A 25,645-nucleotide genomic window follows, 5' to 3' on the forward strand; every position below is an offset into this window, starting at 1 on the left:
TTCTTTTTCCCCAACCTACGCGTAGTTTCGATTGGGAATACATCATCGTTCATTGCATTCTCGATTCCAAGATCATGTTCTAGAAAGTTTCTTACTTTATCTTCTGTCTCTGTCCACAGTTCTTTCTCGCTTTCCTGGATTCCCATGATGATTACATTATTTCTTTTAAATGAATCTTCAAGTTTGCTAACCTTTTCACACGAGCACACGATTTTCTTCTTATATATATAAGGTATATATAACACAGCTGTATACAAATAAGGTCTATATAACTTCTATATAAATTCTGGAACAAATTTCTTTTTGTCGGCCCTTGGTCATGTCTAATAGAAGCTGGTATTCTCATTCCAAACAGGTTCCCAAGAAGGCCCGTTAGGTTCACCGTCGTCAAAGTCGTACTCCATCACACCAGATAGCAACTTCGCCTCCTTTGTCGTAGCAACTTCCGGAAGACTGTCGCCGATCGGAGATTTAATTTCACGATGATTGAAAGGATCGCACTTGTCAAAAATGTTGATTCCTTGAGATGGCCAGTGTGATGTCATCATCATATGTTTGTAAGCTCTGAGTTTTGAGGGAACATCATCGGCCCGAGCCCACTTGGCCGGCGTCATGCACACGAACACCACAAAGCGCCATCTGTCAGAATTGGGGCGGCCTTTCTCCGGTCTGCAGTTGTCATGCACTGTCCGAGAATCCCAAAGGACCATCCCTCCTTTCGGAACAGGAACCTTTGTGGTAACGCAGCCCTTTCCTCGGAACCAAGATTTGTCGTCTTCATTTAATCTATAATAATCGATTCTGTTGCCGTTCCTGGCGGAGTCTTCGAATTCTTCAAAGAAAGCGTTGAAATATTTATGCGATCCCGACAAAACCCTGAAGCAGAAGTCAGTTTCTGCCGCCTCCTCCAAATACAGAGCGCCTTGGTAACCATGGAGACCAATTTTTTCTGCCGGTTGGTCAACGTGTAACCATGCTTTCCCGGTATCATAAATTCCGAATTTTTCAGTTTCCGGTGGGAAAGATATGGCTACACCGTCAAAGCTTGTTAGGAGCTTCTCAGTCTCCCAGACTTTAGCAAAAACTGGTTTGGCTTTAAAGCGGCAGTTCCAGGTGTTTTCGAAATGACCAATATCATATCCCTGAACGACTGAGTGCATGTGAGATGGCCAATCATCCTCCTCGAACTGGGACAGCCAATCACGGTACTGGGATATGTACACGTCACAGTCCTGCGCACTGCAAACATCCGGTATCACGGCATACCCTTTCTCCTCAAGATCTTTCATAACTGAGTCTCTGGTGATGAAGACAAAAATAAATGTGTTACTGTCAAGACCAAACAAATGCAAGAGTCATCAACTGTATATAATGAGATATCTGTGAATAATGTATTGCTCTTTCAAAGTGGGCTCATTTGCGTTTGTCGGTCCATCTTCCCGAGGCAAGTGAGTTAACTGACTATAAAAGTCCAGTTTCCACCCTTGCCGAACTAGGCTGGAATTCCTGGGCACCAGTGGCTATTACTAGTTATCTCCTTTCTATGCCTCTCCTATTGACCAATCAGATTCAACCTCTCGTATCACTTGCATTTGCTTCAAACAAAACGGTGGCGCCCAGTCAAGACGATCTGATCGATAATCAAGATCTATATTGTGATAAAACGAGTCTTACATCGCGAAGTGCATCAAATCACGTGAGCACCTTGATTAAAAAGATTTAGAAAATATCTGTTGACAACGAGTTAGCGGTGCACATGCTTTGCAAGTCCTGCAGTCGATCGAAATCTGCATGACACTTTACGAACCGGATTTGGATTTCGGTGCGCGATTTTGATTGGACTATGCATAGACTCGTTAGTCCAGCCAAAATGTTACTCCATGATACCAGCCTAGTTCGGCAAGGGTGGAAACTGGACTTTCATAGTCAGGTAACTCACTTGCCTCGGGAAGATGTAGCCGGTCAGTCTTGTCCGGTTTGGATGTCGCTATATCCCGGCCTATTTAATTACCAACATAACAAGGATTGAGTTGAGATGAGTTAGTGACTACAAGGCTTATTGTGGTTACAAAAGCCTCAGTGTCTTTAGTGTCGACTAAACGTGGGAGACACGAGCATCCATCTCGTGACCTGGGTGGTTGGTTGTCATTGCTTAAGTCCTTGCTGCTAACTTCTCAATGTCGCAGTATTTTATATCGGATGAAGTTGTTTTTTTAATGCACGAAGATAGCCTTTCTAAAGAATTATGACGCCGTGGCGTTACTTTAGTTAGATAAGTGTAGATTTATACACCTCAAGTGACTTCGTCCTATTATTTTGAGGGCCTTCTTTTCGTAGATCTTAGCAGGGACTTTCTATGGAATATCCCTCTATAGGGATAATCTATACAAAGTCTCACTCTCCCAGGCATATTCAATACAAAAAAAGGGGGCACGGGTGGCCCAGTCGTCTAAGGCGCCGCGATTCGCTGTGCAGAGTTGCGTCCCTTGGGCACGCCAGAAACCTATGATTGTGGGTTCCAATCCCGGTTCGCCCCGATTATGTTTCTAGGTTTGTCAGCACCATACCCGTGCTCGTGGGTTTCACCGAAGTGATAAACGTCTGAGACCTGCATCACTTCGGGCTTTCCTCCCACATTAAGCTGACACGCCGTGCTATAACTGGAATACTGTTAAAAGCGGCGTTAAACACAACTCACTCACTCACTCACTCACTCAATACAAAAAAAACCTGTCCCAAAGATATTCCATACAAAGTCCCGCTGTCCCAAAGATATTCCATACAAAGTCCCCCTGCCCCAGGGATATTCCATACAAAGTCCCTCTGCCCCAGGGATATTCCATACAAAGTCCTCCTGCCCCAGGGATATTCCATACAAAGTCCCTCTGCCCCAGGGATATTCCATACAAAGTCCCCCTGCCCCAGGGATATTCCATACAAAGTTCCTCTGTCCCAGGGATATTCCATACAAAGTCCCTCTGCCCCAGGGATATTCCATACAAAGTCCCTCTGCCCCAGGGATATTCCATACAAAGTCCCCCTGCCCCAGGGATATTCCATACAAAGTTCCTCTGTCCCAGGGATATTCCATACAAAGTCCTCCTGCCCCAGGGATATTCCATACAAAGTTCCTCTGAAATATGTTTTTGGGACCCAACTCGATTTACTTTCATTTTAGATACACCATTCACTTGAGAAAAGAAAAACTTAGATAAATTTTGTATTAATTTTGTAAATAATTGCATACGTTACCACCCTCATTCTTTAAACTTGTTATTTGATATAAATGGGCATGTTTAATTAATTTCAGTGAGAATATTGAGAGGAGGGTGAGTAAGTAAGTACGGTCTTACGCTGCTTTTAGCGGTATTCCAGACACATAATGGGAGGGTGCTGCAGATATTGGCTTCTCATTGTGTACCCGTGTTGGGATTCTCCCACCGCTATTCACTTAAACATATGTACTGTATCTTGTTATCTCCCTTGGTCTGCAGACCATGTAATCGTATCTAATCTGGGAATTGATATATAAAGATCAACAAGGATATAATAATGATTAAATAACATGCTTAATAACCAAACCAACGCAAAAACAATCAGATCACATACGAATGTGTTTTTCTCAATATTTCTTCAAACAATATTAGATAAGATGGCAGTGGTATATTATTTTTTTATTTTAAGAAGAAGTTTATTCGGTATCAAAGGCCGCATGGCCAATAATTCGAATTCGAGTCAACGTGGGAATTCCGGGTTACAAATGGTCAACAGCAACCTAAAATGGTCGTACGAGGCATCTTAGTGTATTGAGGTTAACTTAAGCACATGGGTAGGTGGGACAACTGTTATACTATCTCAATAGAATATGTATGATACATTATACAGGCAGATTTCTTTTCAACTCGTAAAGATCCGGCTTAGAATAGGTCTTCAGCAACCCATGTTTGCCGTAAAAGGCGACTAGGCTTGTCGTAAGAGGTGACTAACGGGATTGGGTGGTCAGACTAGCTTTACAGTTTTTGTTGCTACCGGTTGATTAAATGTTGCTCGAAATTTAAATAATATGCGGATGAGATCTTTGTTTGGACATAACTCCATAATATATTTCTCTGGTTCGAGTACAGACTTATATGTAGAAATATGGTTTAGAAATGATGAAGAAATAATTTTAGCATGGCAATTCTGAATATCTATGTCTTTACATCTATGCTTAAAACATTGCATAAACTTTGAAATGCTGCCAGACTCCTGTTCGATCCAAACATACTTAAATCCAGTTTCTTATCGCAGGAAACGAACATGCGTTACCCAGTTGTGGCTGCCGTTTTCATCCTGTGATGCCATAACATGCTAATGGGTATCCATATACAACAGCCTGCTCCAATACTTTATACATCTTCCCGAGGCAAGGGAGTTAACTGACTATAAAAGTTCAGTTTCCACCCTCGCCGAACTAGGCTGGAATACCTGGGCTCGATCGTAGCGCCACCAATGGCTATTACGAGTTATGCCCTTTCTATGCCTCTCGGACTTTTATAGTCAGTTAACTCACTTGCCTCAGGAAGATATACTTTATACAACAACTAGAATAATTAACATATAACATTTTACTTTAAGATAATTTTCATAGCAACTTTGGGTTGTTTTAATATACTTAACCAAAAACGCCAGACTGCGACATGACTCGAGGATACAAAATTATACACATCATGATATGTCTTATGTGGCCTTACACAAGTTGTTAATGTGTTGTGAATGGACACTTTGTAACAACACATTCAGTGAGAGCTTTCTAATTTCTTACCGCCTCAATTTTCCATCTATATGACTACAGTCTGTAAAAAACCGTCAGGGTGCGATGACGCGCACTCAACCAAATCACTGCGCCTGACCACCCAATACACTAAGATGCCTCGTACGGCCATTTTAGGTTGCTTTTGACCATTTGTAACCCGGAATTCCCACGTTGACTCTAATTCGAATTATATGTCGTGTTACCCAGACTTTGAGACAACCGAGATGAGTCAGTAAGGGTGTTGGATTTAACTCCGCTTTTGAACAGCATTGAGGCTGATCACGACGTCATCTTGATGTGGGAGGAAAACAAGAAGTCGCGAAGGTCTTTAACAGTAACTACTAGGCATGAGCTTATATGTGTAACAGTCAGTGTGTAAGATCAATCAAAAGAGTTTTTAGTCCCTTTGCAAAATAAGTCAAATATGTAGGCGTTTTGTAAATTGCTGAAGTCAATAATACCCGATGATCAGTTATCACTGACTAAATGAATGTAACATAGAAATGCAGTTGTGCTTGAATATAAGCTCACCTGTCAAAGCACGAAAGTCCAGGTACGTCACGTTTCGCCATGATTAATGTGTCGTCTGCTCGCACGAGAACGCAAAGTGTCGTCTGCTCGTTGAACCCATCCGTTTTATACAGAGACGAAACCTCTAGACTGTTCTGTATTTATCGTGGAGGGTTGTTGCACAAGCCGCCGACATCTCACGAGAGCAGGTGATAAAGATAGCCCATTCTTGATCCGATGTGTTGTGTTCGAGCGATTGTTTTGATGGTTGTTCAGTAGCTACCATGTTCTTGACCCTATATTTGAGTGTACCGTTAGGTTCAAATTAATATGCACAATTTTAAAACAACCATCTTGAGCGGTACAGATGGTGTGTACAACACATTGTTAGATTGCATTAACCAGATAGAAACGAATATAAAAAGACAAATAAGTGTATAACCTCAACCCCGTTCCCCTGAGTGATCGTAGTGCTAAGACGATTGCAACTGCCATAACATTCGTGACCAACTCGTGTTATTCCGGGACAAGCCGAATAGCAGGTTACGGAAAGGGGCGAGTAGTGACGAATGCTGCCATAAGTTTGTTTGTTTGCTGTTTTACGCCGCACCCCATAATCGACAAGCTTTATGACGGCAGTCGGTAAATAATCGAGTCTGGGCCAGACATTCCAGTGATTGTTAGCAAGAGCATCGACCTACGAATTTGGAAAACGATGACATGCATCAATCAAGTCAGCAAGCCTGACTGCACGATCCCGTCCGTCGCCTCTTACGACAAGCATGGGGTGCAAAAGACCGCTTCTAACCCGGATCTTCACAGGGGCCTGTCATAACCATATATGATCTTTGCTAATTACGTATATGTTTGGCAGGATGCGTGAGTATTTGAGCCAATCAGATGCCAGACCTTTAAATCGACTCGGCTTCATTTCTATATCACCTCGATAATGTGATGAAATTATAAAGCAATAATTACATTACCTCAGAAATGAAAATTCCATTATCAAATATTTGTGACATAAACTCAGAAAACGCGCGTATAAATATGGAAAATAACACTGGACCGAGGAATCATCTCTGGTGTACGCCACATGAACATGCGAAATAGCAGCCTGCCCTTATCAAGTATAACTGCTAATTAATAGTTTCATACATACTCTTAGTACGTTATAAACGTTTCCATGTTCTCCATTTACGAGGGGGCACGGGTGGCCCAGTCGTCTAAGGCGCCGCGATACGCTGTGCAGAATTGCGCCCCTTGCGCACGCCAGAAACCTATGATTGTGGGTTCGAATCCCGGTTCGTCCCGATTATGTTTCTCGGTTTGTCAGCACCATACCCGTGCTCGTGGGTTTCACCGAAGTCACTTCGGGCTTTCCTCCTGACACGGCGCGATAATACTGGAATACTGTTCAAAGCGGCGTTAAACCCAACTCCTCCACTCACTCACTCACTTATTCCCCGTGTGCTTCATTACCTGTGTGTTATTTGTTATTCTTACTGTACATCTGGCTTCATTACATGTGTGCTTCATTACCTGTATGCTATTTGTTATTCTTACTGTACATCTGGCTTCATTCAATCAACTGTATGCTACTTGTTATCTATTACCTGTTGTCAATGTTAATCTGCTGCTTATCACAACATATCATGCATGTATACCTCTCATCACTTGGATGTTGTCACTCCAGTTTGATAACGGTGTAAGAATATACATCGAAACGACGTTATATACGATAACCAGAAGTATTTATCCATAAAGCTGTATGTTTTCTTATAAATATCTTGTTTCAACTATAATTTTCAAAATTTACATAATTCTTACATATATCCATTGACGTATCCATCAATCCATCTCCACGTCAGCCGTGTGTACGCATATTTACCTCAGCTCCTCACATCGATACTCTGTTCCTTGCCGAGATCGTGACAAATGTGTCATGCTGTAATGGGTGAGTGAGTGAGTTATTCCAGTTATATCGCAGCGTGTCAGCGTGTAGGAGGAAAGCCCGAAGTGATGCAGGTCTCAGACGTTTACCACTTCAGTGAAACCCACATGGTGCTGACAAACCTAGAAACATAATCGGGGCGAACCGGGATTCGAACACGCAATCATAGGTTTCTAGGGACGCAACTCTGCACGGCGCCTTAGACGACTATACTACTCAGAAGAAGTTAAACACCATGACAGATTAACTATGGTAATATGTAAGATTCGAGTGTTCTTTAACTTCTGTGTGTAGTACAGTAGAGCTTCACATAGGCTGATAGACTGGAGCAGGCTCCATTGTTTTATCATAACATGTAAACGATGTCTCAAAAAACCTTGACGACGCACGCAAACAAAATACCAAACAAATAAGTGAAACATTGCTAAATAATAAGATAGTGACTTTGTTCCGAGAGGTTTTCTTATAAATTCGGAACACACCAGGGTAGATGGAATACGTATATCTCGGATTTGTTGTAATTTTCTTATTTAAACCCATATCGGAAACAATGATTGCGTCCTGTCCAATATGAAGGGCTCCGTTCCACAAAGCGATCGTAGCGCAACGCGAGTCATAGGTGTATATTAAAGTATGGGATTTACGATGACCTCAGCGCTGCGGTCGCTTTGTGGAACAAAGCCCTGGTTAATATGTTCCCAGTTCAAATGATCTTGCGTCTGAAAATGAGGTCATATTGTGACCAATACACAAGACGGTTATACGTGTGTCTTCCTGTGCAAGATAGGTCGCTTGCCTCACATCAGCTTCAACAAATAGTCTGGATAAACGAAAACACAAATAGAATCATGTCATACTGTATACATGGGAAATGTACAATTTCCTAGTTCGGGTCTACTTGAGTGCGGATTAACGAGGCTCCTACGAATGCCAATATTTTGTTAAACTAGCCGATTCACGAGACATTGGAAGCCAGTTGTTCGTAGTGTAATGTTCACGTGTTTTTTTCCGGACAATAAAGTATGTTCCCTATACAAATCCAAGACGAGTATTCTTCTTCCAAATAGGTTCCCAGGAAGGCCCGTTAGGTTCACCGTCGTCAAAGTCGTACTCCTCCACTCCAGACAACAACTTCGCCTCCTTTGTCGTAGCAACTTCCGGAAGACTGTCGCCGATCGGAGACTTGATTTTACTGTAATCAGAAGGATCAGACTTCTCAAAAATGTTGATTCCTTGAGATGGCCAATGTCCTGTCATCATCATATGTGTGTAGGCCTTCTTCTTGTCAGGAACATCTTCCGGCCGAGCCCACTTGGCCGGCGTCATGCACACGAACACCACAAAGCGCCATCTGTCGGAATTGGGGCGGCCTTTCTCCGGTCTGCAGTTGTCATGCACTGTCCGAGAATCCCAAAGGACCATCCCTCCTTTCGGAACAGGAACCTTTGTGATAACGCAGCCCTTTCCTCGGAACCAAGATTTGTCGTCTTTCGTTAATACATGGTACTTATTTTTGTTGCTCTTTTGTGCAGAGGCTTCAAATTCTTCAAAGAAAGCGTTGAAATGTTTATGCGATCCCGACAGGACCCTGAAGCAGTAGTCAGTTTCTGTCGCCTCCTCCAAATACAGAGCGCCTTGGTAACCATGGAGACCAATTCTTTCTGCCGGTTGGTCAAGATGAAGCCATTCTTTCCCGGTATCATAAACACCAGTTTCTTGGTTTTCCGGGGGATCAGATATGGCTACAGCGTCAAAGCTTGTTAGGAGCTTCTCAGTCTCCCAGACTTTAGCAAAAACTGGTTTGGCTTTAAAGCGGCAGTTCCAGGTGTTTTCGAAATGACCTACATCATAGCCTTGGATTATAGACTGGCTCTGGAACGGGAATTCGCCCTCTTTAAACTGAGATAGCCAATCACGGAACTGGGATATGTAGACGTCACTGTCCTGCGCACTGCAGACATCCGGTATCACGGCATACCCTTTCTCCTCCAGATCTCGCATAACTGCACCCCTGACGAGAGAGAAGCAAAACTTTTTATTAAAGAGACGATCTTGACCACATCACATACATTATAAATATATGTTAGTAAACGCTTCTACATTATCACAGGTAGGTCTCTCTCTCTCTCTTTCAATATTAATGTTGTATCATGCATAAAAGTCTTGATGAATTAACCTGACATAAATTTAGGTTGGTCGTTGGTCGTTCTGGGCGGGGAGGACAGACGAGGTTGGTCGTTGGTCGTTCTGGGCGGGGAGGACAGACGAGGTTGGTCGTTGGTCGGTCGGGGGGGGGGGGGGGCAGACGAGGTTGGTCGTTGGTCGTTCTGGGCTGGGAGGACAGACGAGGTTGGTCGTTGGTCGGTCTGGGGGATAAGACAGGCGATGTTGGTCGTTGGTCGGTCGGGGGGGGAGGGGGGTGGGGGGGCAGACGAGGTTTGTCGTTGGTCGTTCTGGGCGGGGAGGACAGACGAGGTTGGTCGTTGGTCGGTCTGGGGGATAAGACAGGCGAGGTTGGTCGTTGGTCGGTCGGGGGGGTGGGGGTGGGGGGGGGGGGGGGTGGGGGACAGACGAGGTTGGTCGTTCTGGGGGGGGGGGAGGACAGACGAGGTTGGTCGTTGGTAGGTCTTTTGGGGAGGACAGACGAGGTTGGTCGTTGGTCGGTCTTTGGGGGGGGGGGGGCGTACAAACGAGGTTGGTCGGTCTGAGGGAGGACAGACGAGGTTGGTCGGTCTGGGGGGGGTCGGGAAATCTGAGTGGTAGGGGTCTGAAGAACGGAGGAATTGCGAGGATTCATGACATAAGCATTGACGATTAATACATCGTGTGTGTTGAATATACACGCGGGATGTACCTGATAATTTGGTTGAAAATATTAATAAATATAATTTGGATTGTAGACGAGTCTATGTGTATCAATTTGAACGTACCTGTCAAAACACGCCCCTCCTTTCACATTAGTAGCCATGCCTGACGTGTCGTCTGCTCTCTCCAGAATGTAAGTTATCGTGACTCGTTATCTTTAAACGTGACAACGTATTCCAATGACTTCAGAGCAGTCAGAAACCTCTAAAGTTTATATCTAGGACTGTATTCTGAAATGGGTTGTTCCGGTACTCGCTGACACCTCGCGGCTTGTTGGAGTTTCCATTTGGATAAAAATAGGAAATACTCATCCAAGATGTATTCGAGCGAATGTTTGGTGTATGTTTTATTAACGTGTTCTTTTAACCGGCACACTGTGTTCTTGAAGTTAGTTTGAGGAAGTGGGTACAACAGTACGATGTGTTTATTTAGATTTATCGAAATTAAAAATAAACACCAAAACATACCGAGAATATTATTCATATCCACTAATCAGATTAACGTTGGTGTTGTTTTGAAACGTTCAGTAAGATAACCGATTTCATCTTCTATAATTTCTGAAGGCACAGGAGCGGTGGGGTAGCCTAGTGTTTAAAGCGTTCGCTCGTCACGCAGAAGACCCGGGTTCGATTCCCGAAATGGGTCAAATGTCTGGTGTCCCCCGCCCTGGTATTGCTAAAAGCGGTATAAAATCAAACTCACTCACTCACACACACTATGAGTGAGTGAGTATGGTTTGACGCCGCTTTTAGCAATATTCGATATCACGGCGGGGGACACCAGAAATGGGCTTCACACATTGTACCCATGTCGGGAATCGAACCCGGATCTTCGGCGTGACGAGCGAACGCTTTAACAACTAGGCTACCCGACCTCCCCACACACACTATGAAGGCATACTCTCCATGAATGAGAATAATATTTATAAATTCCTGTGAGATACCGAGGCAGAACGGATCCCCAGTACCCTTTCCTTTTATATGTTTGCCTGGTCAGGACTCGTTTATTTATGGGGGCACGGGTGGCCCAGTCGTCTAAGGCGCCGCGATTCGCTGTGCAGAGTTGCGTCCCTTGGGCATGCCAGAAATCTATGATTGTGGGTTCGAACCCCGGTTCGCCCCGATTATGTTTCTAGGTTTGTCAGCACCATACCCGTGCTCGTGGGTTTCACCGAAGTGGTAAACGTCTGAGACCTGCATCACTTCGGGCTTTCCTCCCACATTAAGCTGACACGACGCAATATAAGTGTAATTCTCTCTCACTCACTCTCTCACTCATAAACACAAACAATAGTTTCAAGTCGATATAACTATACTAAAATTTTCAATCAATGACATTAAGCTGACACGCCGTGATATAACTGGAATACTGTTAAAATCGGCGTTAAACCAAACTCACTCACTCACTCACTCACTCACTCACTCACTCGTTTATTTACAGGCTGTCAGGAAATAAATGGAAAGTTGCGCGTTAAAACAACATTCACCTACTTATGACTTGAGTTTATGTCGTTTGCACGACTGGCTTCATGTGCCCGTTCAAAAACAGAAACACGAAACGCATCGCACAACACGCATCCTTTGGCCCATATCCGCTTTCTATTTTTAACATGACGATGTTATTAGTCATGTATATTTATGGAGATAAACCCCCATCCCTAAACACATATCCTGTGGCAAAATACACGGATGCTGTTAAAATAATTTAACAAAATAATGCAGAAAAAAAACGTCAAAATAAGTGAAAACAATTTAAACAGACTGTCTCAAATAAATAGCCAATCCATGCCATTTGGAGCATCCACTATTCCGATGAGAGGTATCGAACACATGTTGACAAACCTAAGACTAATATGCTAATTAATTTTGATTGAAAGTCAGCTTAAAATAAAAAGGATAAAAAACAACTGAGCCGAACATTTTAACAATTTGTTTGCAGCACTATCTGGGTTTGATAAAAAATGCTCCGAGTGCAATCTCTGGTACCATGGATATACGCATGCGTATTTTTGTCTACAAAATACTCACTCACTCACTCACTCACTCCCTCACTCACTCAATGCGCGAACCTACATGCTGTCTTTATAAAAGTCTCACTGAAACGGTGTATGACATATACTCTTCAAAAAAAGAAACGCAAAGCCAGATTTGTGTGAGGTAGGAAAACACATTTATACGAGGAACCGTACAAGGTATTGAGCCAAAATGTTGTGGAGAGAACACTTGGTGATTGTAGTCATCTCAGCTATCGGTACATAGGAAAAGTCCAAGGTGAAGGACAGCTACCATCAATAACGCGTATGTCCCCCGTTGGAATCGATAGCGGCCTGACATCTGCATAAGCAGTGTTCACAGAAGAAGTTATATAATATGTTATTTTACTTTCACAATGTTGGTTAGTGACACCATGGGTTTCAAAGATACTTTCTGATTTCTTACGGTTTTGGTTATGTATTGTGATGTAAGGGGGTTGAAACGAAATTACTTTACTGAAAGAGTTTCATCAGAGATCTCTGGATATGTTTTAAGACTAGATGTGGACAGTGTTGAAGCTCTAGTTGCGATGTACATGTATACGGATCTACAGAGTTCTATTCTACAAACCGGTACAATTTCTGGAACCCCATCGTGGTTGTTTGTGGTTTGTTGTTTTACGCCGCACTCAGCAATATTCCAGCTATATGACGGAGGTCTGTAAATAATCGAGGCTGGACCAGACAAGCCAGTGATTAATATCATGAGCATCGATCCACGTAATTGGGATTGATGACGTGCATCAAGCAAGTCAGCGAGCCTGACCACCCGATCCCGTTAGTCGCCTCTTACGACAAGCATCGTCACCTTTTTCGGCAAGCATTGGTTCCTGAAGACCTATTCTACCCCGGATCTTCACCCCAAACGGCATAGAACCCAACATACTCACTCACCCAAAGAGTCAGTCCGTCATGAAATAACGAAAAACCGTTACAGATGTTTTGTATTCCCCGATCGGAATCCCTTTGTATAACACAGCTAAAGGTATAGTGTCCTTAGATGAATTATATATTTTATAATCACTTGTACATAGTGGTTCTAGATTACAAGCACTTGATATGAAAAGAAATGCTCCAAAATACCTTCCCCTTTTTTCGAAGACTATACCAAACTATTGTTACATCGAAACTGTCCTTATGATGTGGAAGTTATTTTTGATCGGTAGTGTTTGCGTCCGGTGTGCATCAGAGGCCGGTGCTCTACTTCCAGACAGGTTGCCAGGAAGGTCCGTTAGGTTCACCGTCGTCAAAGTCGTACTCCTCTACTCCAGACAACAGCAACGCCTCCTTTGTCGTGGCAACTTCCGGAAGACTTTCGCCAATAGGAGATATAATGTCGCTGAAATGTGGAGGATGAGAGGCTTCAAACATTTTGATTCCTTGTGACGGAAAATGGTCTGTCGTCATCATTTTCTTGTAAGCCTTTCGTCTGTCTGTCTTGTAATCCGGTTTAGCCCATTGCGCAGGCGCCATGGATACAAGAACCACAAAGCGCCACCTGTCGGAATTAGGACGGCCTTTAACTGGTCTGCAATTATCGTACACTGTTCGCGAATCCCAAACAACCATCCCTCCTTTGGGGACGGGAACCTTTTGGGCAACGCATCCTTTTTCTTTGAACCAAGCTTTTTCATCGTCGCCTAATTTATTAAATTGGTTTCTGGAGCTCTTCCTTGCATTGTCTTCAAATTCTTCATAGTAAGCCTCGAAATGTTTGTGTGACCCCGGCAGGACCCGGAAGCAATAGTCCGTTTCTGACGCCTCTTCCAAAAACATTGCTCCCTGGTAACCATGGAGACCAACTCTTTGTGGCGATTGGTCAGCAAGGAACCAATCTTTGCCGTAGTCATAAATACCGAATCTTTCAGTTTCAGGGGGAAATGAAATAGATACACCTTCGAAACTTGTGAGGAGCTTCTCGGTCTCCCAAATTTTAGCGTAAACTGGCTTTGCTTTTAATCGGCAATTCCAGGTATTTGCAAAATGTCCAATGTCATAACTCTGTATTACTGATTCAACTTGAAACGGCCAATCATCTTCCTCAAACTGGGACAGCCAATCGCGGTACTGGGATATATACGTGTCACAGTCCTGCGCACTGCAAACGTCCGGTATCACAGCATACCCTTTCGCCTCCAGGTCGTGCATAACTGATTCCCTGAAGATATATATAAGACATGGATTAGGAGCATCCGTTGATGTGAGGTGAGGTGAATGAGGGTTTAACGTCGCGTCCAGGATTATTCCGCTTATATAGTGACGTGCATGCACTCAGTAATATTCCAGCTATATGACGGCGGTCTGTAAATAATCGAGTCTGGACCAGACATTCCATTTATTAATATCATGAGCATCGATCCGCGCAATTGGGATCGATGACATGCATCAACCGTTTGACTATGTGGGTAGAATTAATTAAACCTCTCTTAGTATGAGGATTCAGTAATAAATAATTCCTCATGATTTTGGAACAATTCCATCTCCTATCTCAAGGACCACAATCATTCTCATTCCGCGAAAACCCACGCATCTTTTCCTATTTATGTCAGTGGGAAATTAGAAATGATTTCATTGCATTTGCTTAATTTTAAAACTTTCATTTTAATGTGAATAGAGTATCAATATATGCTACTCAAAAGAAGTTAAGGAACACCGGAATTGTTCAGATGACTACAGTTAAGCTGTCATGACATGTGTCATGTCATGTCATGTCATGTCATGACAGATTACCTATAGTTATGACTAAATCGGGTGATCTTCAACTTCCTCTTAGTTCTGTTCTAGCCCCTGTGTGAAAAGTTTAGTCTATTTAATTCAAACTGGGGAAATCGTTTTGAAATAAGGATTGGAATGAGTTGAGTTTTTCAATTCGTGTTGCAATGGTCAGCGAAGTGGTTGGCTGTATCCATATATATTTAGTTATCAACGCCCGGTAGACGTGCAAGCAGATACGTCCACGTCTAATTTGAGCTGAAGAACTTTGACATAGGGTCAGTAGTAGTTTATTCTAAAAGGTCATAGGCCCAGTTGCACATCGAGTACGGAGTGAGAAAGTATATTATAATGAAGACTGTCTCACAGACATACATACAGTAAACTACGCTTATAACGAACACGCTTATTACGAACTGACAGATATAACGAACTTAATTTTAGTCCCGGCCATTTATTGTATATATGCTGTATTTATGCTTATAACGAACTACGGTTATTACAAACTAAAATTAGTGGTCCTTTTGTGTTCGTTATAACCGTAGTTTACTGTACACATATAAGTTGGTTGCATTTGAAGAGAGCATAAGCATATTAAATTTGCAGATTGTTGGATATTCATAAATTTTTAAAAGAATGTACAAACGTCAAAATGCTTGATATGTATTACAACTGAGTAAGAAATGATATTCATCCATGTAGGACAGTTAAAAATTATCACATAATCTTTCATTTCTGGCTTCTCCAATGCGGCATGGTATCTTAGTGAGCTAGCACTATAAATCGGCATCAGTCCGGACTAGTACAAGCAGCCACACACACACATACACGTGCATGCACGTCGCTATATAAGTGCAATAATCTTGGACGCGACGTTAAACCCAATTTCACCTCACCTCGTACAGTGTATGAGAACCATCTAATATGAGGTGAAGAAATTGTATATATGAGTACCTTAGTCGTGACAGAATCGGCTACTTGTGCGTAGGAGGATTACACACACACACACACACACACACACACACACACACACACACACACACTGACAATGACAGAAGATTTTGATATTTTGGAACCCCTCCCTTTAAGTGAGTGAGTATGGTTTTAGCAATATTCCAGCAATATCACGACGGGGTACATCAGAATTGGGCTTCACACATTGTACCCATGTCGGGAATCGAACCCGGGTCTTCGGCGTGACGAGCAAACGCTTTAACCGATAGGCTACCCGACCGCCCCCAAACTTGAAGAAAGAACTGTCTAGCAAGCATTATGCACATTATGAGGTCGTCATTTCTACCGTGGATGACAATGTACACCAGCAGGAGGGAAGTATTCTATCCCACTAGGATCCAGGCACTCCAGCATCGTTGGCACATGTGTGTGAAACTCCCATGGGATTAAGCAACCAGCTCCACAAACACAGTCCATCACGGTTAGCCTCAACCCTTTCAGTCACCAATCGTAAACCTCAAAGCACCACTATACTGAACCGCAAAAGAAACGCAATTTCAATTTTAAAAAATGTGATGCATACCCCCCCTCCCCCCACATACACACCCCACCCCCCACACACTACACCCTACACCCCACCCCTCCCCTTCTTAAACATATATACTACCTCAGTAAGCTGCGTCTATCCGAGCCAACCCACTCACTCACTCACTCGCTTTTTCACAGCCAGTGTCTGAAGCAATAGTGTAGACTACCAACCTGTCGATACCGGTAAAGTCGTGCATCTCGCCCTCCGTCGCCATATCAAATAGTTCAAGTGTCGTCTGCTCGTCGACAGATAATTGTTGGAAGTGACCTCTGCTGTCCACATCCGATGAAAAAGGCGCTCCTAGGCTTCTCCTTCGCGGCTTTTTACTGTCAGGACCATATTGCACAATTGGGTGAAATCTACCCACAATGATATAAATAACATAGGTTGTACAACTTTATCTATAGACAGTGCCCAGTCTACTATTGAGTCGCAGCTCTCATGGAAACCCATTCAAAGCAGACGATCAACAATTGGTTGTGTTCGGGCAAATGTTATTGTGGTTTATAAACCGCAACTTTCAGCAGTGAGGTTGATATTTTAAACGTAAGACAAATTCGTTGTCGCTACTACTAAACAAAGCTCGGATTTAAATGAAATTGCATGTTCCATTAATACTGTGAGTGAATGAATGAGTGAGTGAGTGAGGTTTCACGCCGCCTTGAATGGTGTACGTTATATCACGGCATGTCAGCTTGATGTGGGAGGAAAGCCCAAAGAGTTGCAGGTCTTAGATGTTTACCAATTCGGTGAAACCGAGCACGGGTATGGTGCTGACAAACCTAGGAACATAATCGGGGCGAACCTGATTCGAACCCAAAATCATAGGTTTCTGGCGTGTCCAAGGGACTCAACTCTGCACAGCGAATCGCGGCGCCTTAGACGACTGGGCCACCCTTGCCCCCTTATATAGGAGTGTATAAAACAAACGTCCAGCCACGTTAAATTCCAACTGTTAAGACACAACTCGAGTCTGAGCAATATAAAGAGGTTAGCTGCTGTTTGTTTTGTTTGTTGTTTAACGCCGCACTCAACAATATTCCAGCTCTATGACAGCGGTCTGTAAATAAACTAGTCAGGACCAGACAATCCAGTGATTGACATCATGAGCATCGATCTACGTAGTTGGGATACGATGACATGCATCAACCAAGTCAAGTATCCTGACCAGCCGATCCCGTTAGTCGCCTCTTACGACAAGCATAGTCGCTTTTTTACGGCAAGCATTGGTTGCTGAAGACCTATTCTACCCCGGATCTTCACGGGTCAGGTTGGCTGTGTTTAGATAGGTTATCTCTTCATCTTTGTTTTGCTCAGAGAAGCATCTCGACTCATCTCAAGCGTCTGGCTCTATAACGCATAGCCCTTGTTCCAGTATGGCAAAGGTGCAATCGTTCGTATAAAAACAGGAACAGGTGAACGTGTCACTCGAACGCAACACACGCGTAAACAAATATTTGAACAGTCGTAACCCTGCACCGGCTCGTAGTGGATGTATGTATGTGTGTCAGACATATTGACATTCCAATGCGTGATACAACACGTGGCTTCCTTGCTCGGTTACAATGTCACTTGTTTATCAAATATCGATAATGTAGTAAACATATGTAGTGTTTATTTAACGCCGGCGGTGTGCATGAATCGAGTCACATTGCTACAATTGGCATAACAACAACTCACTCAATCGTATACAACGTGACACGGATTGATGAAGGGGGCAAGTGGTCTCCTTTACAGACGGGGGCAAGTGGTCTCCTTTACAGACGAGGTCAAGTGGTCTCCTTTACAGACGGGCACGTGGTCTCCTTTACAGACGGGGGCAAGTGGTCTCCTGTACAGGCGGGGGCAAGTGGTCTCCTTTACAGACGGGGCAAGTGGTCTCCTTTACAGACGGGGCAAGTGGTCTCCTTTACAGACGGGGGCAAGTGGTCTCCTTTACAGACCCCAGAGCACACATTTAATAGGCCCGTGAAGATCCGGGTTACAATAGGTCTTCAGCAACCCATGCTTTCCCTAAAAGGCGACTATGCTTGTTAGAGCCTCAGTAGGGAGGTTGTGAGAGGGGGGTGTCCTCCCATTAGTTAGACGTCCCAATAGTTAGACAGCTTAAAACAACACTTTAAACGGTTGAGTGCACACAAATCCTTTTGCCTGTTACCTCTGACTTTAAAATGGAATAGTCCAGATAAGATCTGACAAACAAAGCAAAGCAGCTTTAAATAGATACTTTAATATTATACTTAACATTTAATGACACTTTACATCTGATAAATTTTATACAGTTTGGATTTGTAGATTGCTGATTGTGTATTGCTGAGGCCATGCCCATTAGTTCGGCCGTGAATATGGATTGGTTGTTTGGGAGTCGGTAAGATTGTGTGTTTTGGGTTGGTTGTGCGATGTGGACACCGAAACCAGTGTGTTTTGAGATCGGATCTGAGGATCGTTAATCATAATATTGAAGAGTGTTGGGCTAAGGATGCTGCCCTTGGGAGTGCCATTTTCTAGGGGACATTGGTCCGATAGCGTTTGGTCTATGCCCACGGTGATTTTGCGGTTTGTTAGGAAACTTTGGATATAGTTAATTATTTGACCTTTAAGACCTGTTTTTTGTACTTACTTCCACGCCGCGAGGTGAAATACTCTACTTTCCTTAAACCAGTCATATCGATACTGATAATGATACATACCCCATGATCATTTTTATTTGTTGGATAAGTAGATAATCTAAACTCAAGTCCTTCAACTGAACATACAGTAAGACCTTAGTTTACATAGTTAATGCCATGCCTATTGAACCTGTGCTGAGAGTAAGGTCATTTAGGTTAATTAAACGAAATTGTAACATATGTACTCCCTATACTGTGAGTCCCCTATTCCTACTCAGTATTTTTTATCTAATGAGGACTGATCCATTATACCTGTAGGTATATTCGATCTTTGCCTAAATACAAATGTCTAACAAATGGGACGTCTAACTAATGGGACGTCTAACTAATGGGATATAACCGAGAGGGGTACCCACCCCCACCTCAGTAGGGAGGTTGTGAGAAGGGGTGGGGGGGGGGTGGGGGGTGGGGGGGGGAGTACCCATCCCCGCCTCAGTCCCAAGCAATCTATTCTTGTCGTGGATCGGTTGGCCAGGCTCGGTGACTTACTTCATTGCATGCCACAGCATCCCCATTACGAGGATCGGTGCTCATGATGTCGATCACTGCATGGACTGTCTGGTCCCGACTCGATCATTTTCAGCTGGAATAGCGGAGAGCGCGGTGTTTAACAACAAAGAACATACATACACACATACGGCCATTGTGACCGTCCTCGCTACTCAGCTGATACGACGAGCTCCCGGTACCGAACCCGAAATCTGCAGGTCATTGGATTAAGAAGGATCAACACATTCATAGGATACTCTTTATTTAGGAAGAGCACAACAAATAAACCAAATACACCAGTTTGTATATGTGAAGCGATGTGTGTACAAAATAACAGAAAGACAACCATTATATACTGTTGACATTAAATACGGGAACATACAACACGTGATTGTTGAATAACGAGTGTGTCACTCGATATTTCGAGGCCCGGTAAATGAGTAACGCCTCTCGAAACATTGGGTGAACACGTCATAGAACATTTTATATGTCTGTCGTTAATCTCTCATGACATGGCATATAACATGTGTCTGTCGTTAATCTGTCATGACATGTCATATAACATGTGACTACAGTTAATCTGCCATGAGATGTCATATGACATGTGTCTATAGTTAATCTGTCATGACATGTCATATAACATGTGACTACAGTTGATCTCTCATGACATGTCATATAACATGTGACTACAGTTAATCTGCCATGACAAGTAATATAACATATGTCTACAGTTAATCTCTCATGACATGTCATATAACATGTGTCTACAGTTAATCTCTCATGACATATCATATAACATGTGTCTACAGTTAATCTGTCATGACAAGTAATATAACATATGTCTACAGTTAATCTGCCATGACATGTCATATAACATGTGTCTATAGTTAATCTGTCATGACATGTCATATTACATGTGACTACAGTTGATCTCTCATGACATGTCATATAACATATGTCTATAGTTAATATGTCATGACATGTCATATAACATGTATCTATAGTTAATCTCTCATGGCACGACATATAACATGTGTCTACAGTTAATCTGTCATGACATGTCATATAACATGTGTCTATAGTTAATCTGTCATGACATGTCATATAACATGTGACTACAGTTGATCTCTCATGACATGTCATATAACATGTGACTACAGTTAATCTCTCATGACATGTCATATAACATGTGTCTACAGTTAATCTGCCATGAAAAGTTATATAACATATGTCTACAGTTCATCTCTCATGACATGGCATATAACATGTGTCTACAGTTAATCTCTCATGACATGTCATATAACATGTGTCTACAGTTAATCTGTCACGACATGTCATATAACATGTGTCTAAAGTTAATATGCCATGACAAGTCATGTAACATATGTCTATAGTTAATCTGTCATGACATATATCATATAACACTTCATATGTCTATCGTTAACCTGTCATGTCATGTCATGTCATATAACATGTGTCTACAGTAAATCTGTCATGTCATGTCATATAACATGTGTCTACAGTTAATCTGTCATGGTCTGTCATATAACATGTGTCTACAGTAAATCTGTCATGTCATGTCATATAACATGTGTCTATAGTTAATCTGTCATGTCATGTCATATAACATATGTCTATAGTTTATCTGTCTTGACATATGTCATATAACACTTCATAAGTCTATCGTTAACCTGTCATGTCATGTCATGTCATATAACATGTGTCTGCAGTTAATCTCTCTTGACATATGTCATATAACACTTCATATGTCTACAATTAATCTGTCATATCATGGTCTGTCATATAACATGTGTCTATAGTTAATCTGTCATGACATGTCATATAACGTTTTATATGTCTATAGTTGATACAAGTCAGACAACATGGCCGACCGAGCTTTTCGTCTCAATACAGATATGTGTGAATGATCTGTTTTGATATGGGATCTTTTACAACACCACTGTTACTGCTGACTCAAAACTTTATGAACAAACAATAAATGGTTAGTCCAATCAAATAAAGACGATGTCCACTGCATATAGTATAGGCTCCTTGTTCCAACAAGTCCACGATCAGTGAAATATCCCATCAGGTCATCTGGTGGTCCCATACGGGCTCCCAGCCGGGGCCATTTGATTGGCCATCTTCAAAATCGTACTCCTCAACAGCAGCCAATCGGCGAGCAGTGAAGGTAGCGCCATCTTGTGGGATGGCGTCAACACAATTCATTGGGTCTCCATTGTGCTTCTTCTGCCTGCTCTTAAACAACATTGTGTCCTGAGACGGCCAGTGGTTGGTCATCTGAAGGTTATTATAGGCACATGCACGTTTTTGTTTGTCTTCATCAGTTGCCCATTGAGCAGGCGTCATACACACGAACACCACCCAGCGCCACCTGTCGTCATTTGGACGCCCATGAACTGGTGGGACACTATCGTGGATAGTTCTTGAGTCCCAAAGCACAATTCCGCCTTTTGGGACTGAAATTTTGACAGCTTCGCACTTCCGTTTGTGATACCACTCAGATTGAGCTTTCGTGAGCTTGTAAAACTCGGACTTCAAGCTCTTTTTCCGAGCGCTGGCAAATTGGCTGAAAAACTCCTCGTGGTGTCGGTGCGAGTGTGACAGGACTCTAAGGCAGTGGTCCATATCTGTCACTTCTTCCAGATACAGCGCCCCCTGGTAGCAATGGAGACCTTTTCTAGACGGCTTCTGGTCGCAATGAAGCCAAGACGACCCCGTATCAAATTCTCCGTTTGTTTCCTCGGGGGGCTTTGATATGGCAACCCCATCAAAACTTGTTAGGAGCTTCTCCGTATCCCAGATCGAGGCGAACACCGGCTTGACCTTCAACCTCGCAGACCACGTGGCACCAAAGTGTCCAATCCGGTATTGGTGTAAAATTGATTTTCGTCTGTTTGGGAAGTCTCCATCTTGAAATGTCCCAAGCCATAATTTGTATCGTCCAATTAGCTCATCGCATTCCTTTCCAGTTAAAACGTCAGGAACGACAGCGTAGCCCTTGGTTGCCAGTTCCCTTTTCGTCGCTTCGCTGAAATCAAACAGTATTTCAAAATTACACAAAGGCTAAAAAGTAAATGTTTCTTGGGACTCGCGTCACTTTAAATCCTAAGGCATATTAAAAAATATTTGTTTCCCAAATTCCCCGCGTTATATGCAACAGATTATGTAATCCATAAAATGAACACAAACGTGTGCGTTTGTATCCAAGTTCCGAGTTCAATGTCTGCCTAGTCGCAAACCATCCTTACCACCTTCTTTCACTTGGGAGATACGTTTTCCCGGGAAACATTTATATTTTGGTATGCAGCCTAATTCAGGTCACGTATGGAATATACCTGCAACGTAATCTAATTATGCCTTAGGCCAGACTTTTTCAAATCTTGGTTTACGAATTAGCCGACTCCCAAAAAATTGACTATGAAGCCAAAAAATGAAAATCAGTGAGGGAGGGTGGAGCCGGGGGTTATTCCGTCGATCAGAAATGAGTAAAATGTTTTTTAAAAAAACTCCTTTAGTCTCGCTATCAACATATATGATTTTTATTGAAATACAATTATTTTAACCTTTCCAAAAATTCATTTCAAGAATTTATGAATATTTTGGGGAAATAATTATTTCTTTTAAATTTGACATTTTTTTAATAAAAATCCCCGACCAAAAGACCTAAATTTTGGGACCAAAAGTACGTAAGTTCCCTCCTCAGCTCTAGCAGCCTATACCCATCCCCTTCTCAGCTCTAGCAGCCTATACTCATCCTGTTTGGGTTTGTTTTGTTTTTGTTTTGTTTTTTGTTTTTTTGGGGGGGTGTCAGGGACTATGTTATATTTTATGTATGAGTACATGTGTCGTCTCAATACGACTGGATAATTGATTCCCGTGGAGCTTCCGGGTTGGAATTGGTCCTCAGCAATATGATATCAATCACTGGATTGTCAGGTCCAGACCGCCGTTATATAGTTGGAATATTGCTAAGTAATCGAATCATTTACACGACGGAACCAATCTCGTGATCGCCAATCAATAAACATGATTCAATCTTGACACCTTTATCCAATACACGTATGAGCGCTCCCTCTCCCGACTACATTAATACTATTAGCAATACATGACCATACATGTTCTCATGTAAACACAACATTGTACATTGAGAAGTGTCAAACATAAGTCAAACACGTTTCTACCTGTCGAATGAAAGCGCTGACTCGGCCATCGTCGTTGTTGACACGTTGCAAACTTAGTTCTATGTTAAGATGTCGACAAACTGCCGTTCTCGCTCAGACTGAGCCGAACCGCTGTCAACATTACTTATATACCTTCAACCACAGCCTCGTCTTCATGACGCGAACAAAGACTAGTTTCATACACTATTTACCGTCAGTTACTATTTTTAGAATAAATCGCTGAACGTTGCAAAAATATATTGCTGATCGATCTCAGGCTGGTATTGCACCATGATGTTTCTTTGTTTGTAAAAAGAAAATATGTTGTCAAATAATTCTTTCCGTGATCTAGCTCATCGTCTTGTTTCCTTGTGAACATTGGACGTGAATTTGTTAGGTAACTGTGTATATATGTCGTATATTCAACTTGTGGGCCTTTTTTCAACATCGAATTCACTTTGAACAACCTGTTACATTCATTACAACACTAAATATAATGTTAGTCACTTTCCCACATCTATGTATCTAGGTGAAATCATGTAGGATCGAAAAATGCTCGTTTTGGTTGTCAATTGCTCGCGCGTTTCCTGTTATGTGCGTTGGTAGTCCAAGGGAGACAACCTCGGGTGAGAAAACCAGTGCGGAAATCAAGCTCATTTATTCAATACAGAAGTTGGGTCGACGTGGTTCAAGCCAAGCCATGTCGTTGTTTTGAATGGTGACGTTGTATATTTTACTGACTGGTTTGAGTTTTTTAAGTGTTGAGCGGTGCGCAACCCAAGTGTTATAAATTTATTATAGCCTGGCCACTTTTTGCGACATTTGTTTTCACGCAATGCGAAGGCGAGTGGGAAAAAAACAACTGGCGAACATTGATGAACAAAAATATTATATACTTTGATGCACAGGCGATATTATCGTTGCTCGAGGGTAATGACACCATCTTTTGTTATACAGTAAACTACGGTTATAACGAACTCTAAGGGACTACTAATTTTAGTTCGTAATAACCGTAATTCATTATAAGCATATATACAGCATAACTACAGCAAATAGTCGGGACTAAAAAGTTAGTTCGTTATATCCGTCAGTTCGTTATAAACGTGTTCGTTATAACCGTAGTTTACTGTATATCATTCTAAGCTGCTTCGCTAAATTATCAAAGGCGCCCTATGTTCCAAAACATATTCAAACTACAGTGTCGGTGCCACGGCAGCCACAAAGTTGTCCGAAGCGGGCATTCTTGATTTTAACCCCATCTCCAATAAAACATAAGGTTAATCTTAAATTCGGCATCTTAGAAAAGTATTTAAGTTTTCTTTACCCCCATGTGTAGTGTAATAATGTGTAGTTTTGCCCTGAACTATTATAGTTAAAGTACGATGACGCTTGTGTTATACAGTATAGTTTTACCTTAAACTATTATAACGTAAAGCACCGCAAGCGTCCTCGGAGATTTACCTACAACATTTCAGAGCAAAACTGTTCTTTTTTACACGACATATGGGGGTAGAGAAAATTTATTTCTTAACTCAAAGTTCGCTAAGTAATACGTCAAATTGTGTGCATCTGTTGAAAAAGACAATATTGCGTGAAGACATGTTTCATGAACAAAAGTCCACTGTGTGTTCGATAGGGATGAGGTCTGGGGTCACGACATGTCGAAAATGGTTTAGGAAGGCATCGACGGCCCTGGCATGGTCAGGTTGAGGTCTGGGGTCACGACATGTCGAAAATGGTCTAAGTAGGCATCGACGGCCCTGGCACGGTCAGGATGAGGTCTGGGGTCACGACATGTCGAAAATGGTCTAAGAAGGCATCGACGGCCCTGGCACGGTCAGGATGAGGTCTGGGGTCACGACATGTCGAAAATGGTCTAAGTAGGCATCGACGGC

General features: G+C 42.5%; 4 protein-coding genes across 4 annotated transcripts; all 4 read right to left on the reverse strand.

The window, feature by feature from the left end:
• Positions 1-284: 284 nt before the first annotated feature.
• On the reverse strand, positions 285-5,593 carry LOC125371576. Its single transcript, XM_046513780.2, has 2 exons — positions 5,327-5,593; positions 285-1,299 (listed from the first exon to the last, which is right to left on the reverse strand). The coding sequence occupies exons 1-2, from the start codon at positions 5,365-5,367 to the stop codon at positions 324-326; spliced, it is 1,017 nt and encodes a 338-aa protein (XP_046369736.2). The 5' UTR covers positions 5,368-5,593; the 3' UTR covers positions 285-323.
• A 2,088-nt stretch (positions 5,594-7,681) lies between these two features.
• Positions 7,682-10,420, reverse strand: LOC124144412. Its single transcript, XM_046513781.2, has 2 exons — positions 10,187-10,420; positions 7,682-9,267 (listed from the first exon to the last, which is right to left on the reverse strand). Exons 1-2 carry the CDS (start codon positions 10,222-10,224, stop codon positions 8,286-8,288), a joined length of 1,020 nt encoding a protein of 339 aa, XP_046369737.2. The 5' UTR covers positions 10,225-10,420; the 3' UTR covers positions 7,682-8,285.
• A 2,534-nt stretch (positions 10,421-12,954) lies between these two features.
• LOC124144414 lies at positions 12,955-16,802 on the reverse strand. Its single transcript, XM_046513785.2, has 2 exons — positions 16,579-16,802; positions 12,955-14,311 (listed from the first exon to the last, which is right to left on the reverse strand). The coding sequence occupies exons 1-2, from the start codon at positions 16,620-16,622 to the stop codon at positions 13,354-13,356; spliced, it is 1,002 nt and encodes a 333-aa protein (XP_046369741.1). The 5' UTR covers positions 16,623-16,802; the 3' UTR covers positions 12,955-13,353.
• A 3,009-nt stretch (positions 16,803-19,811) lies between these two features.
• On the reverse strand, positions 19,812-23,924 carry LOC124144415. Its single transcript, XM_046513786.2, has 2 exons — positions 23,772-23,924; positions 19,812-22,618 (listed from the first exon to the last, which is right to left on the reverse strand). The coding sequence occupies exons 1-2, from the start codon at positions 23,798-23,800 to the stop codon at positions 21,655-21,657; spliced, it is 993 nt and encodes a 330-aa protein (XP_046369742.1). The 5' UTR covers positions 23,801-23,924; the 3' UTR covers positions 19,812-21,654.
• Positions 23,925-25,645: the final 1,721 nt, after the last annotated feature.

This window comes from Haliotis rufescens, unplaced genomic scaffold (genome assembly GCF_023055435.1).
Source record: "Haliotis rufescens isolate VD_foot unplaced genomic scaffold, xgHalRufe1.0.p SCAF_29, whole genome shotgun sequence".
NCBI classification, from domain to species: domain Eukaryota; kingdom Metazoa; phylum Mollusca; class Gastropoda; order Lepetellida; family Haliotidae; genus Haliotis; species Haliotis rufescens.